Source organism: Salmo salar, chromosome 11 (genome assembly GCF_965601325.2).
Source record: "Salmo salar chromosome 11, fSalSal1, whole genome shotgun sequence".
Lineage (NCBI taxonomy): Eukaryota > Metazoa > Chordata > Actinopteri > Salmoniformes > Salmonidae > Salmo > Salmo salar.
This window is the reverse complement of record NC_138301.1, coordinates 109,734,863-109,747,289: the sequence shown is the minus strand read 5'-3', so window position 1 is coordinate 109,747,289 and position 12,427 is coordinate 109,734,863. Positions and strand designations below refer to the sequence as shown.

The window sequence follows — 12,427 nt, the reverse complement described above, 5'->3', positions numbered from 1 at the left end:
TGAGCCACACGGGGTATAGATGTCAGAAGGTGGCAGCTGGATAAAGATATATAACAGTGAGCAGTGTTCTCAGACAGCTGTTTTGTTGGTTCGATTATAGTACAGAGACACATTTGGAATTTGGATGGAGGACAAGTCAATACTTAACCTCCCTGCTGAGAGAGGATCAATAGTGAATTCATCTAGACTAATCTTAACTAAGCAAGTCAGCGCATGGATCGCAGCTTGATGTGTTTTCTGTCTTAGAACGAATCAACATGACAATACATCCAGCAAAATAATCCAATCAGAAGAAAAAATGGATTTTGTAATTTGACTAGTTTAGGATATTTTGCAAGGCTTATCCTACAGCTTACTGAATGAACACCATGGTAATAAGAACATTTTGAGAAAATTCTGTGCAATGGTTTTGTTCTGTGCCTATTCCATTCAAAATGCATTGTGAGGGACACAATCCCCACAATGGTGCAGTGAATCCAGTGTTATATGTGTAAGCACAGATCTCTGAAGGAACATGGACTGATGGGGGTGATAATTTCACCCTTTACATTGATATGTAATCCTAGTCCACACAGAATACACAGAGGGTTTTATAGCATCAAAAACCACTGACTGACTAAACAGCATGGGCTATTGGGTTATTCTCTGGATGCGGTAGGCAGTCAGCACCATGGGAGAAGGGCAACCAAGAGTGATGAGCACATGAAAGAGTTCAGCGATGCAGAGAGGCTATGGCTGGTCTACACACAGTCACAGTTAATGAGGGATCCATCACACAACGTCACATCAACCACTGTCCTCACAAACACTACAGTCCTGGTCCTGTCAATACCACAGTCCTCACAAACACTACAGTCCTGGTCCTGTCAATACCACAGTCCTCACAAACACTACAGTCCTGGTCCTGTCAATACCACAGTCCTCACAAACACTACAGTCCTGGTCCTGTCAATACCACAGTCCTCACAAACACTAAAGTCCTGGTCCTGTCAATACCACAGTCCTCACAAACACTACAGTCCTGGTCCTGTCAATACCACAGTCCTCACAAACACTACAGCCCTGGTCCTGTCAATACCACAGTCCTCACAAACACTACAGTCCTGGTCCTGTCAATACCACAGTCCTCACAAACACTACAGTCCTGGTCCTGTCAACACCACAGTCCTCACAAACACTACAGTCCTGGTCCTGTCAATACCACAGTCCTCAAAAACACTACAGTCCTGGTCCTGTCAATACCACAGTCCTCACAAACACTACAGTCCTGGTCCTGTCAATACCACAGTCCTCACAAACACTACAGTCCTGGTCCTGTCAATACCACAGTCCTCACAAACACTACAGTCCTGGTCCTGTCAATACCACAGTCCTCACAAACACTACAGTCCTGGTCCTGTCAATACCACAGTCCTCACAAACACTACAGTCCTAGTCCTGTCAATACCACAGTCCTCACAAATACTACAGTCTTGGTCCTGTCAATACCACAGTCCTCACAAACACTACAGCCCTGGTCCTGTCAATACCACAGTCCTCACAAACACTACAGCCCTGGTCCTGTCAGTATCACTGTCCTCACAAACACTACAATCCTGGTCCTGTCAGTATCACTGTCCTCACAAACACTACAGTCCTGGTCCTGTCAGTATCACTGTCCTCACAAACACTACAGTCCTGGTCCTGTCAGTATCACTGTCCTCACAAACACTACAGTCCTGGTCCTGTCAATACCACAGTCCTCACAAACACTACAGCCCTGGTCCTGTCAGTATCACTGTCCTCACAAACACTACAGTCCTGGTCCTGTCAGTATCACTGTCCTCACAAACACTACAGTCCTGGTCCTGTCAGTATCACTGTCCTCACAAACAGTACAGTCCTGGTCCTGTCAGTATCACTGTCCTCACAAACACTACAGCCCTGGTCCTGTCAATACCACAGTCCTCACAAACACTACAGCCCTGGTCCTGTCAGTATCACTGTTCTCACAAACACTACAGTCCTGGTCCTGTCAGTATCACTGTCCTCACAAACACTACAGTCCTGGTCCTGTCAGTATCACTGTCCTCACAAGCACTACAGCCCTGGTCCTGTCAATACCACAGTCCTCACAAACACTACAGCCCTGGTCCTGTCAGTATCACTGTCCTCACAAACACTACAGCCCTGGTCCTGTCAGTATCACTGTCCTCACAAACACTACAGTCCTTGTCCTGTCAATACCACAGTCCTCACAAACACTACAGCCCTGGTCCTGTCAATACCACAGTCCTCACAAACACTACAGTCCTGGTCCTGTCAGTATCACTGTCCTCACAAACACTACAGTCCTTGTCCTGTCAATACCACAGTCCTCACAAACACTACAGCCCTGGTCCTGTCAGTATCACTGTCCTCACAAACACTACAGTCCTGGTCCTGTCAATACCACAGTCCTCACAAACACTACAGCCCTGACCCTGTCAGTATCACTGTCCTCACAAACACTACAGTCCTTGTCCTGTCAATACCACAGTCCTCACAAACACTACAGCCCTGGTCCTGTCAGTATCACTGTCCTCACAAACACTACAGTCCTGGTCCTGTCAGTATCACTGTCCTCACAAACACTACAGTCCTGGTCCTGTCAGTATCACTGTCCTCACAAACACTACAGTCCTGGTCCTGTCAGTATCACTGTCCTCAAAAACACTACAGTCCTGGTACTGTCAGTATCACTGTCCTCACAAACACTACAGTCCTGGTCCTGTCAGTATCACTGTCCTCACAAACACTACAGCCCTGGTCCTGTCAGCATCACTGTCCTCACAAACACTACAGTCCTTGTCCTGTCAATACCACAGTCCTCACAAACACTACAGCCCTGGTCCTGTCAGTATCACTGTCCTCACAAACACTACAGTCCTGGTCCTGTCAGTATCACTGTCCTCACAAACACTACAGTCCTGGTCCTGTCAGTATCACTGTCCTCACAAACACTACAGTCCTGGTCCTGTCAGTATCACTGTCCTCAAAAACACTACAGCCCTGGTCCTGTCAGTTTTACTGTCCTCACAAACACTACAGTCCTGGTCCTGTCAGTTTTACTGTCCTCACAAACACTACAGTCCTGGTCCTGTCAGTATCACTGTCCTCAAAAACACCACAGCCCTAGCCCTGGTCCTGTCAGTATCACTGTCCTCAAAAACACCACAGCCTTGCCAGAAACTGCCTACCTGAACAGACCCATACCACTAAACCAACCCATACCACTAAACCAACCCATACCACTAAACCATACCAGTAAACCAACCCATACCACTAAACCAACCCATACCATTAAACCCAACCCATACCACTAAACCAACCCATACCACTAAACCAACCCATACCACTAAACCCAACCCATACCACTAAACCCAACCCATACCACTAAACCATCCCACCCCACTAAACCCAACCCATACCACTAAACCAACACATACTACTAAACCAACCCATACCACTAAACCAACCCATACCACTAAACCCAACCCATACCACTAAACCATCCCATACCACCAAACCCAACCCATACCACTAAACCAACCCATACTACTAAACCAACACATACCACTAAACCAACCCATACCACTAAACCCAACCCATACCACTAAACCCAACCCATACCACTAAAACCAACCCATACCACTAAACCAACACATACCACTAAACCAACCCATACCACTAAACCAGCACATACCACTAAACCAACCCATACCACTAAACCAGCACATACCACTAAACCAACCCATACCACTAAACCAACACATACCACTAAACCAACCCATACCACTAAACCAGCACATACCACTAAACCAACCCATACCACTAAACCAGCACATACCACTAAACCAACCCATACCACTAAACCAACACATACCACTAAACCAACCCATACCACTAAACCAACCCATACCACTAAACCAACCCATACCACTAAACCAACACATACTACTAAACCAGCACATACCACTAAACCAACCCATACCACTATACCAACACATACTACTAAACCAACACATATCACTGAGTAGAATAAGTACCAAGAGGGACTTCAGTTACAGCACCAGAGTAAAGACAAGTCAGCCTGTGTTATTAGCCAACAACCTCTATTACATCTTAAGCCAAACCAACTCCTTCACTAACTGTGTGGACATGGACCAGACTCAGGAGAGACCAGAGTGTGAAGAGTGTAAGAGCCCTTACCATGGCCTCCTCGGGTGAGGAAAGGCATCCTGTTGATGGCGATGGGCACTGTGCCGTGCTTATTGTGGAAATGGTGGACATGGTGTGTGGTGCTTAGACTGGAAGACACGCGGGCCGTCCCTGCCTGGGTGGGGAGTGCAGCCAGCAGGGCCAATAACAAGACCAGCCTCCACCAACACCCCAGGCCTAGGCCTGTCCAGCCTGAACCCTGGCCCAGCCCAGGGCCCCCTGCTGGGTGTCTGCTCCCCACCACCATCACCTCCCGATGGGCACAGGAGCCCCCCAGGGCCTCCCTCAGTCCCACCCCACGAAGAAAGGACATCTCAGCGGGCCGGCAAGCCTGTCACCTCCATAATCCTGGGGACCGGGTAATGTTAAGTTGGAGGATAGGACCAGATCTCTCCTTAGTTATGGCTGGGGGAAAAACAACTTCTGACCACGCAGGCTTTCCAGGAAGTGAAACAAAATCCAGTTATTGTCTCTTATGATGAAATCCCAGTGAGAATCCTATTTTTGTTTGTTCAAAACATGTTGAGATATCTAGAGATGTTTGTTGGACTGAGGACTAAATACCTTGGAGTGTTGTGCAATCATCCTGAGATAATGTCTTTAAAAAGTCAGCATCCAGGCACCAAAATGGATATCAAAAAGTATTTTGTTGACACAATGCTAAATCCACGAGTAATTTAGAACCATACATTTCAATTATGGGCTTCAGGTGCCGGTATCACTTGGAGGAGGCTCTTCTCTCTCACCCACAGGTAGGGCTGGAGGGCAGTGGAGAGACTACTACCCCCTAAGACGAAAGCCCCTACACTGCAGAGAAGCAGATAAGACACCTCCCCATGGGAAACAGGATGATTTCATTAAGAAGGAGAAAAAAAGATCCAAGCTGATGGAGGGACATGCAGAATCCAGCGCTATCGTTTCCCTCTAGCTGGAGGAGAGTGAGTGAGGGAGGAGGGATATCTGCTGCGGCGAGGTAAAAGAGAAAAAATCCTGAAGATAAATAAATAAATATTCCAGCGACTCCTCACACGCTCACACAGACACACCAAACCCCTTTGAATGGTCACTTCTGTTTTGGTAACAGCCCCACTATAACCCACTAGATGAGGGATAGCAGTGAGTGCTCCAGAACCAGCATCCTTGCCTCTCTCACCTTCCTCCTACTGCCCAGTCTCACGCAGTGAAGACTACTGCTGCATTCCCTTCCCTCACTACTGCTGCATTCCCTTCCCTCTCCTGCTTTTTTCTCCAAATCTATTTGCGTCCTGACGATGTTTAACCGGACAATTTCATGCGTCTGGATGTGGATGATGGCAGTAAATTCCCTCCTGCGGAGACAGTGTGGATGACTGAGAAGACGTTGACTCTGGCTGCTGTCACTGTGAAATTCATGCTAATTAAAACTGGAGCAGCGGCTTGAGCATCGACTCCCTGAATCCTGGTTGGCTGAAATCCCAGGACAGCCTGGACTCCATACACACATAAAAAATATCAGTCACTGGTCACTACGGTCTCACCGACGAGGAAGCACAGCACAGCACTCTTCTGAAGCATAGTCAGAGACTGTGATAGAGCGAGGCACAGCGTGTGCCGGTGTGTGTGCAAGCGAGAGAGAGAGAGAGAGAGAGAGAGAGAGAGAGAGAGAGAGAGAGAGAGAGAGAGAGAGAGAGAGAGAGAGAGAGAGAGAGAGAGCAGCAGAGAAAGAGATAGAAGCAGAGAGAGCAACAGAGAGAGAGAGAAAGAAAGAGAGAGAGAAAGAGGGGTGGGTGAGGGAGAGAGAGAGAAAGAGAGAGCAGCAGCAAGAGAGAGAGAGAGAGAAGGTGACAGAGAGAGAGAGAGAGAGGGAGAGGGAGAGAGAGAGAAAGAAAGAAAGAAAGAAAGAGACAAACAGGGGTGGGTGAGGGAGAGAGAGAGAAAGAAAGAAAGAAAGAAAGAGACAAACAGGGGTGGGTGAGGGAGAGAGAGAGAAAGAGAGAGCAGCAGCAGCAAGAGAGAGAGAGGGCGACAGAGAGAGAGGGAGAGAGAGAAAAAGAGAGCAGCAGAGAGAGAAAGAAAGAAAAAAAAAAAAGAGAGAGAGAGAGAGAGAGAGAGAGAGAGAGGGCGACAGAGAGAGAAAGAAAGAAAGAGAGAAAGAGAGAGAGAGAGAGCGAGAGAGAGAGAGAGAGAGAGGGCGACAGAGAGAGAAAGAAAGAAAGAGAGAAAGAGAGAGAGAGAGAGCGAGAGAGAGAGAGAGAGAGAGAGAGAGAGAGAGAGGAGAGAGAGAGAGAGACAGACAGACAGAGGGGGTGGGTGAGGGAGAGCAGGCATCAACAATGCAAAGAAACACGGAGGCCAGAAAATGGGTTGTGTGAGAATAAATACACATCCCAGGTTACTGATTCACAGCCAATGTACAGTACAGACAGGAACCCAGCAATAGAAAAACAGGATGATGCTTCAGAGGAAGAAACCGATTCAGCTCAACTGTCAAAACTGCTACATCAGGAGAACAGAGGTGCCTATCTCTATGGTGGTGTACCTGGGAAAAAGAGGCTTTGGAATGACACCACAGGGAGAGGAGCGAGCTAAAGATAGCTAGCAATACATTCAGGCACAGATCTGCTATCTTTGATCACTCTGTTGTCTCAGAGAATTTTCCTGCACAGCAGGAAATGCAAATTGTGGTGTATTCAAGGTTTAAAAAGGCTTTTAAAGTTTGTAATTTCCACTTAAAATTTCTGACTTGATTTGTCCTAATTTCATGTTGCTGCAGTATTATTGTCCTGCTGTGAGAAACAAATTAAGATCTGCATCAGATGCAGACAATAACCCCCATTACCAAGAAAACTATGGTTGGTCCCTGATTCTACTGAATTATTTAGTTACAGTCAAAATTCTGTGACAAGCGTAGCCCTCTCTCTTTCTCTCTGGCATCGCCACATGTAGCCATCCCGAAGAGTGCTCTCACCCTTTCCTCCTCTCCCTCAGCCCTCTATTCATTTCTGGTATGTGTAGCACTGTACTTATGCTGAACTTAAGAGAGAGTGTGGGGGAGGAGAGCGAGAGAGAGAGAGAGCAAGAGAGCGAGCGAGAGAGAAGCAGAACTGTAGCTATATCAGATAAATCATGGTCGATAGAGATCTCAGCTGGGATTGCCTGGCCAGTTAAAAGGACACGCATGAAAAAAGGAGAACAGAGCAGAGCCAGCACCACCTCTCATGGTGACAGGAAGGTAGAGGCAGGCCATTACTCAGGCAGAGAGAGGGGAGGCAAGAGAGAGAGAGACAGAGTGAAGGGGAGAAAGAGAGAGGAGAGGGAGAGAGAGAGAGAGAGAGAGAGAGGGGGAGGCTGAAGAGGGCTGGAGAGGGGAGAGGACTGGAGAGGGCTGGAGTGGGGAGAGGACTGGAGAGGGCTGGAGAGGACTGGAGAGGACTGGAGAGAACAGGGCTGAAGAGGCCTGGAGAGGCCTGGAGAGGCCTGGAGAGAGGAGAGGGCATAAGAGGGCTATAGGGGGAGAGGGCTAGATAGGGCAGGAGATAGCTAGAGAGGGGAGAGGGCTGGAGAGGGGAGAGTGGAGAGAGCTGGAGAGAGCTGGAGAGGGCATGAGAGGGCAGAGGGCTGGATAGGGCTAGAGAGGACTGGAGAGGGAAGATGGCTGGAGAGGGGAGCGGGTAGGGGAGAGGGCTGGAGAGTGCATGAAGTGTGCTGGAGGGCTGGAGAGGGAAGAGGGCTGGAGAGGGGAGAGGGCTGGAGAGGGATGCAGAGGCGAGAGGACTGGAGAGGGGAGAGGGCTGGTGAAGGGAGAGGGCTGCAGAGGGGAGAGGTCAAGGGAGGGCTGGAGAGGGGGGAGGACAAGAGAGTGGAGAGGAATGGGGCGGGTAGGAGAGGGCTGGAGATGATAGGAGAGCAGAGAAGGCAAGAGGGAAGAGGTCTGGAGAGGGGACAGGGCTGGAGTGGGGAGAGAGGAGAGGGCAGAGGGCAGAGGGCTGGTGAGGGCTGGAGCGGGGAGAGGACTGGAGACGGGTTGGAGAGGGGAGAGGACTGGAGACGGGTTGGAGAGGGCTGGAGAGGCCTTGAGAGGCCTTGAGAGGGGAGAGGGCTGAGAGGGGAGAGGACTGGAGAGGGCTGGAGAGAACAGGGCTGGAGAGGCCTGGAGAGGGCAGAGGGCTGGAGAGGCCTGGAGAGGGCAGAGGGCTGGAGAGGGATGCAGAGGCGAGAGGGCTGGGGAGGGAAGGAGAGGGCTGGTGAAGGGAGAGGGCTGGAGAGGGGAGAGGTCAAGGGAGGGCTGGAGAGGGGGGAGGACTAGAGAGGGGAAAGGAATGGGGCGGGTAGGAGAGGGCTGGAGATGGTAGGAGAGTGGAGAAGGCTAGAGGGAAGAGGTCTGGAGAGGGCTGGAGAAGGGACAGGGCTGGAGAGGGGAGAGGGCTGGAGTGGGGAGAGGGGAGAGGGCAGAGGGATGGAGAGGGCTGGAGAGGTGAGAGGACTGGAGACGGGTTGGAGAGGGGAGAGTTATGGAGACGGGAGAGGACTGGAGACGGGTTGGAGAGGGGAGAGGGCTGGAGAGGCCTTGAGAGGGGAGAGTACTGGAGATGGGAGAGGACTGGAGAGGGCTGGAGATGGGAGAGGACTGGAGAGGGCTGAAGAGCACTGGAGAGAACTGGAGAGGACTGGAGAGGACTGGAGAGGACTGGAGAGGACTGGAGAGAACAGGGCTGGAGAGGGCAGAGGGCTGGAGAGGCCTGGAGAGGGCAGAGGGCTGGAGAGGCCTGGAGAGGGCTGGAGTGGGGAGAGGGCTGGAGCGGGGGAGGGCTGAATACGGCTGGAGAGGAGAGAGGGCTGGAGAGGGGGAGGGCTGGATATGGCTGGAGAGGGCTAGAGAGGGCTGGAGAGGGTAGAGGGCTGGTTGTGGCCAATGAGCTGAAAGGTAGAGGCCATTCATCAGGCAGAGAGAGGGGGGGCGAGAGAGAGAGACCAAGAGGAGAGGAAAGGAGAGAGAGAGAGGAGAGGGAGAGTGGAGAGGAAGAGAGAGAAACAATAGTAAGAGAGATGGAGGGAGAGAAGGGGTAGGCTGAAGAGGGTTGGAGGGGGGAGAGGTCATGAGAGGGATGGAGAGGGGAGAGGGCTGGGGAGGGCTGCAGAGGGGAGAGGGCTGGAGAAAGGCAGAGGGCTGGAGAGGAGAGAGGGCTGCAGAGAGCAAGAGGGGGCTGAAGAGGGAAGGAGGGGGCTGGAGAGGGGAGAGGGCTGGAGAAGGTCAGAGGGCTGGAGAGGGGAGAGGGCTTCAGAGAGCAAGAGAGGGCTGGAGAGGGAAGGAGGGGGCTGGAGATGGGAGACGGCTGGAGAAGGACAGAGGGCTGGAGAGGGGAGAGGGCTGCAGAGAGCAAGAGAGGGCTGGAGAGGGAAGGAAGGGGCTGGAGAGGGGAGAGGGCTGGAGAAGGGCAGAGGGCTGGAGAGGGGAGAGGGCTGGATAGGGATGGAGAGGGGAGAGGGCTGGAGAGGACTGGAGAGGCCTGGAGAGGCCTGGAGAGGGCTGGGGATGGTAGGAGAGGGTTAGAGGGCTAGAGAGGGGAGAGTGCTGGAGAGGGGAGAGGACTGGAGAAGGGCGGAGAGGGCAGAGACAGCTGGGGAGGGGAGAGGGCTGGAGAGGGCAGAGACAGCTGGGGAGGGGAGAGGGCTGGAGAGGGCAGAGACAGCTGGGGAGGGGAGAGGGCTGGAGAGGGCAGAGACAGCTGGGGAGGGGAGAGGACTGGAGAGGGCAGAGACAGCTGAGAGGGGAGAGGGCTGGAGAGGGCAGAGACAGCTGGGGAGGGGAGAGGGCTGGAGAGGGCAGAGACAGCTGGGGAGGGGAGAGGAATGGAGAGGGCAGGGACAGCTGGGGAGGGGAGAGGACTGGAGAGGGCAGAGACAGCTGGGGAGGGGAGAGGACTGGAGAGGGCAGAGACAGCTGGGGAGGGGAGAGGACTGGGGAGGGCAGGGACAGCTGGGGAGGGGAGAGGACTGGAGAGGGCAGGGACAGCTGGGGAGGGGAGAGGGCTGGAGAGGGCAGAGACAGCTGGGGAGGGGAGAGGGCTGGAGAGGGCAGAGACAGCTGGGGAGGGGAGAGGGCTGGAGAGGGCAGAGACAGCTGGGGAGGGGAGAGGGCTGGAGAGGGCAGAGACAGCTGGGGAGGGGAGAGGGCTGGAGAGGGCAGAGACAGCTTGGGAGGGGAGAGGGCTGGAGAGGGCAGAGACAGCTGGGGAGGGGAGAGGGCTGGAGAGGGCAGAGACAGCTGGGGAGGGGAGAGGGCTGGAGAGGGCAGAGACAGCTGGGGAGGGGAGAGGAATGGAGAGGGCAGGGACAGCTGGGGAGGGGAGAGGGCTGGAGAGGGCAGAGACAGCTGGGGAGGGGAGAGGGCTGGAGAGGGCAGAGACAGCTGGGGAGGGGAGAGGAATGGAGAGGGCAGGGACAGCTGGGGAGGGGAGAGGACTGGAGAGGGCAGAGACAGCTGGGGAGGGGAGAGGACTGGAGAGGGCAGAGACAGCTGGGGAGGGGAGAGGACTGGGGAGGGCAGGGACAGCTGGGGAGGGGAGAGGACTGGAGAGGGCAGGGACAGCTGGGGAGGGGAGAGGGCTGGAGAGGGCAGAGACAGCTTGGGAGGGGAGAGGGCTGGAGAGGGCAGAGACAGCTGGGGAGGGGAGAGGGCTGGAGAGGGCAGAGACAGCTGGGGAGGGGAGAGGGCTGGAGAGGGCAGAGACAGCTTGGGAGGGGAGAGGGCTGGAGAGGGCAGAGACAGCTGGGGAGGGGAGAGGGCTGGAGAGGGCAGAGACAGCTGGGGAGGGGAGAGGGCTGGAGAGGGCAGGGCTGACTGAACTGAGAGAATTGAGTAGAAGGTGAGGGGGGCAGGGGGTGATCATTGGAGATGATTTGCAGTGACCTTGGCTGGATACTACCCAGACTGTCTGAGCCAACTAAGCTTTTATGTGGCATTAGACAGGCAGAGGTGCTTGGTAACTCACTATCTGTTGTGAGACGCTTGAACACCCAACACAAAGCAGCCAAGTCTCTGATGCAGATGGCTGCCCTGTAGTTGCCATTACATGCGTGAAAGACAATCCTCTATTGACGCTTCAACATTCAAAGTCAATGTCAATGCTATAAAGTTAGGTTGAAATCAGCAAAAATACAAAATTGTGATCATCGGAAATACTGTATAATAAATGAGCAGTTTAATCAATAATCCCCAATAAATTATGCACACACTATGTGCAATGCAATGTGGTGTGTGGAAGATGAGGGTATTTGAGAGGGTTGCTTTGACAATGATTGATGTTTGTATTTTATTGTATATTCTATTGTGTATTGTATATTGTATTGTATTGTGTATTGTATATTGTATTGTCTTGTATTGTACATTGTATTGTATATTGTATTGTATATTGTATTGCATATTGTACTGCATATTGTATTGTATAGTATTGTATATTGTATTGTATATTGTATTGTATAGTATTGTATTGTATTGTATATTGTATATTGTATTGTATAGTATTGGATATTGTATTGTGTTGTATTGTGTTGTATTGTGTTGTATTGTCAAGTCCCCCAGTATTGGAGGCATCTTTCGAGGTAGTGATGAAATCTTCATGAGGGCTGTTTGGGATAAAAGGTTTGCATTAATCAATTTGTAAACTCCAGGGTTTCTCAACATGATAAAATGATGCTATCTGGAGGACACAGGGGGTGGTTGTGGGAAGCAGTGGTGATTTTAACCATCTGTTGTCCTGGCTGTTTTCACTGTTTAGACTCCTCTATCCTGATGCCACTGAGTAAGTAGGCTATCCTCCCCTTCACACAGGAACACACCCAGTCATACAAAATACGGTCATGCAGAATTCAACAAAACACAGAGCAAGCGTATTCTAAATGAAAGCAACCAATCAAGTCAACAGTCCCAGTCTAGCACCAGAGCCCAGAAATCATTCATTCCCACCAGTAAACGTCAATTGAATAAATAAGTGCTCAACTCCCCCCTCCTCCCAGAATGTACGAACTGCATCCACATGTGTTGTCTGCTGTAGTTATTGCTTGTGGTTTATGTATGCATTTATGCACCTATTGGTGATGCCGTGCTGTTATTTGTTGAGATGGAAGACAAATTTCCAGAAAGGGAAACACAATAACAAATTATTATTATTATTATCATTATTATTATTATTATTAGAGCTTCTTTGCA

At 51.4% G+C, this 12,427-nt stretch overlaps 1 protein-coding gene across 2 annotated transcripts in view; it reads right to left on the bottom strand.

Annotated features, from left to right (window-relative positions):
* nrxn2a (neurexin 2a) overlaps positions 1 to 12,427 on the bottom strand; it is a 399,049-nt gene that overhangs the window by 118,574 nt on the left and 268,048 nt on the right. Inside the window, exon 1 of one of the 2 annotated variants that reach the window (XM_045690107.2) lies at positions 4,231 to 5,808. The exons of the other annotated variant lie outside the window; for it this stretch is intronic. Coding sequence (XP_045546063.1) covers positions 4,231 to 4,552 — 322 coding nt within the window. The 5' untranslated portion in view covers positions 4,553 to 5,808. Of the gene's footprint in view, positions 1 to 4,230; positions 5,809 to 12,427 lie in introns of those variants that run through there. 2 annotated transcript variants of the gene reach the window in all.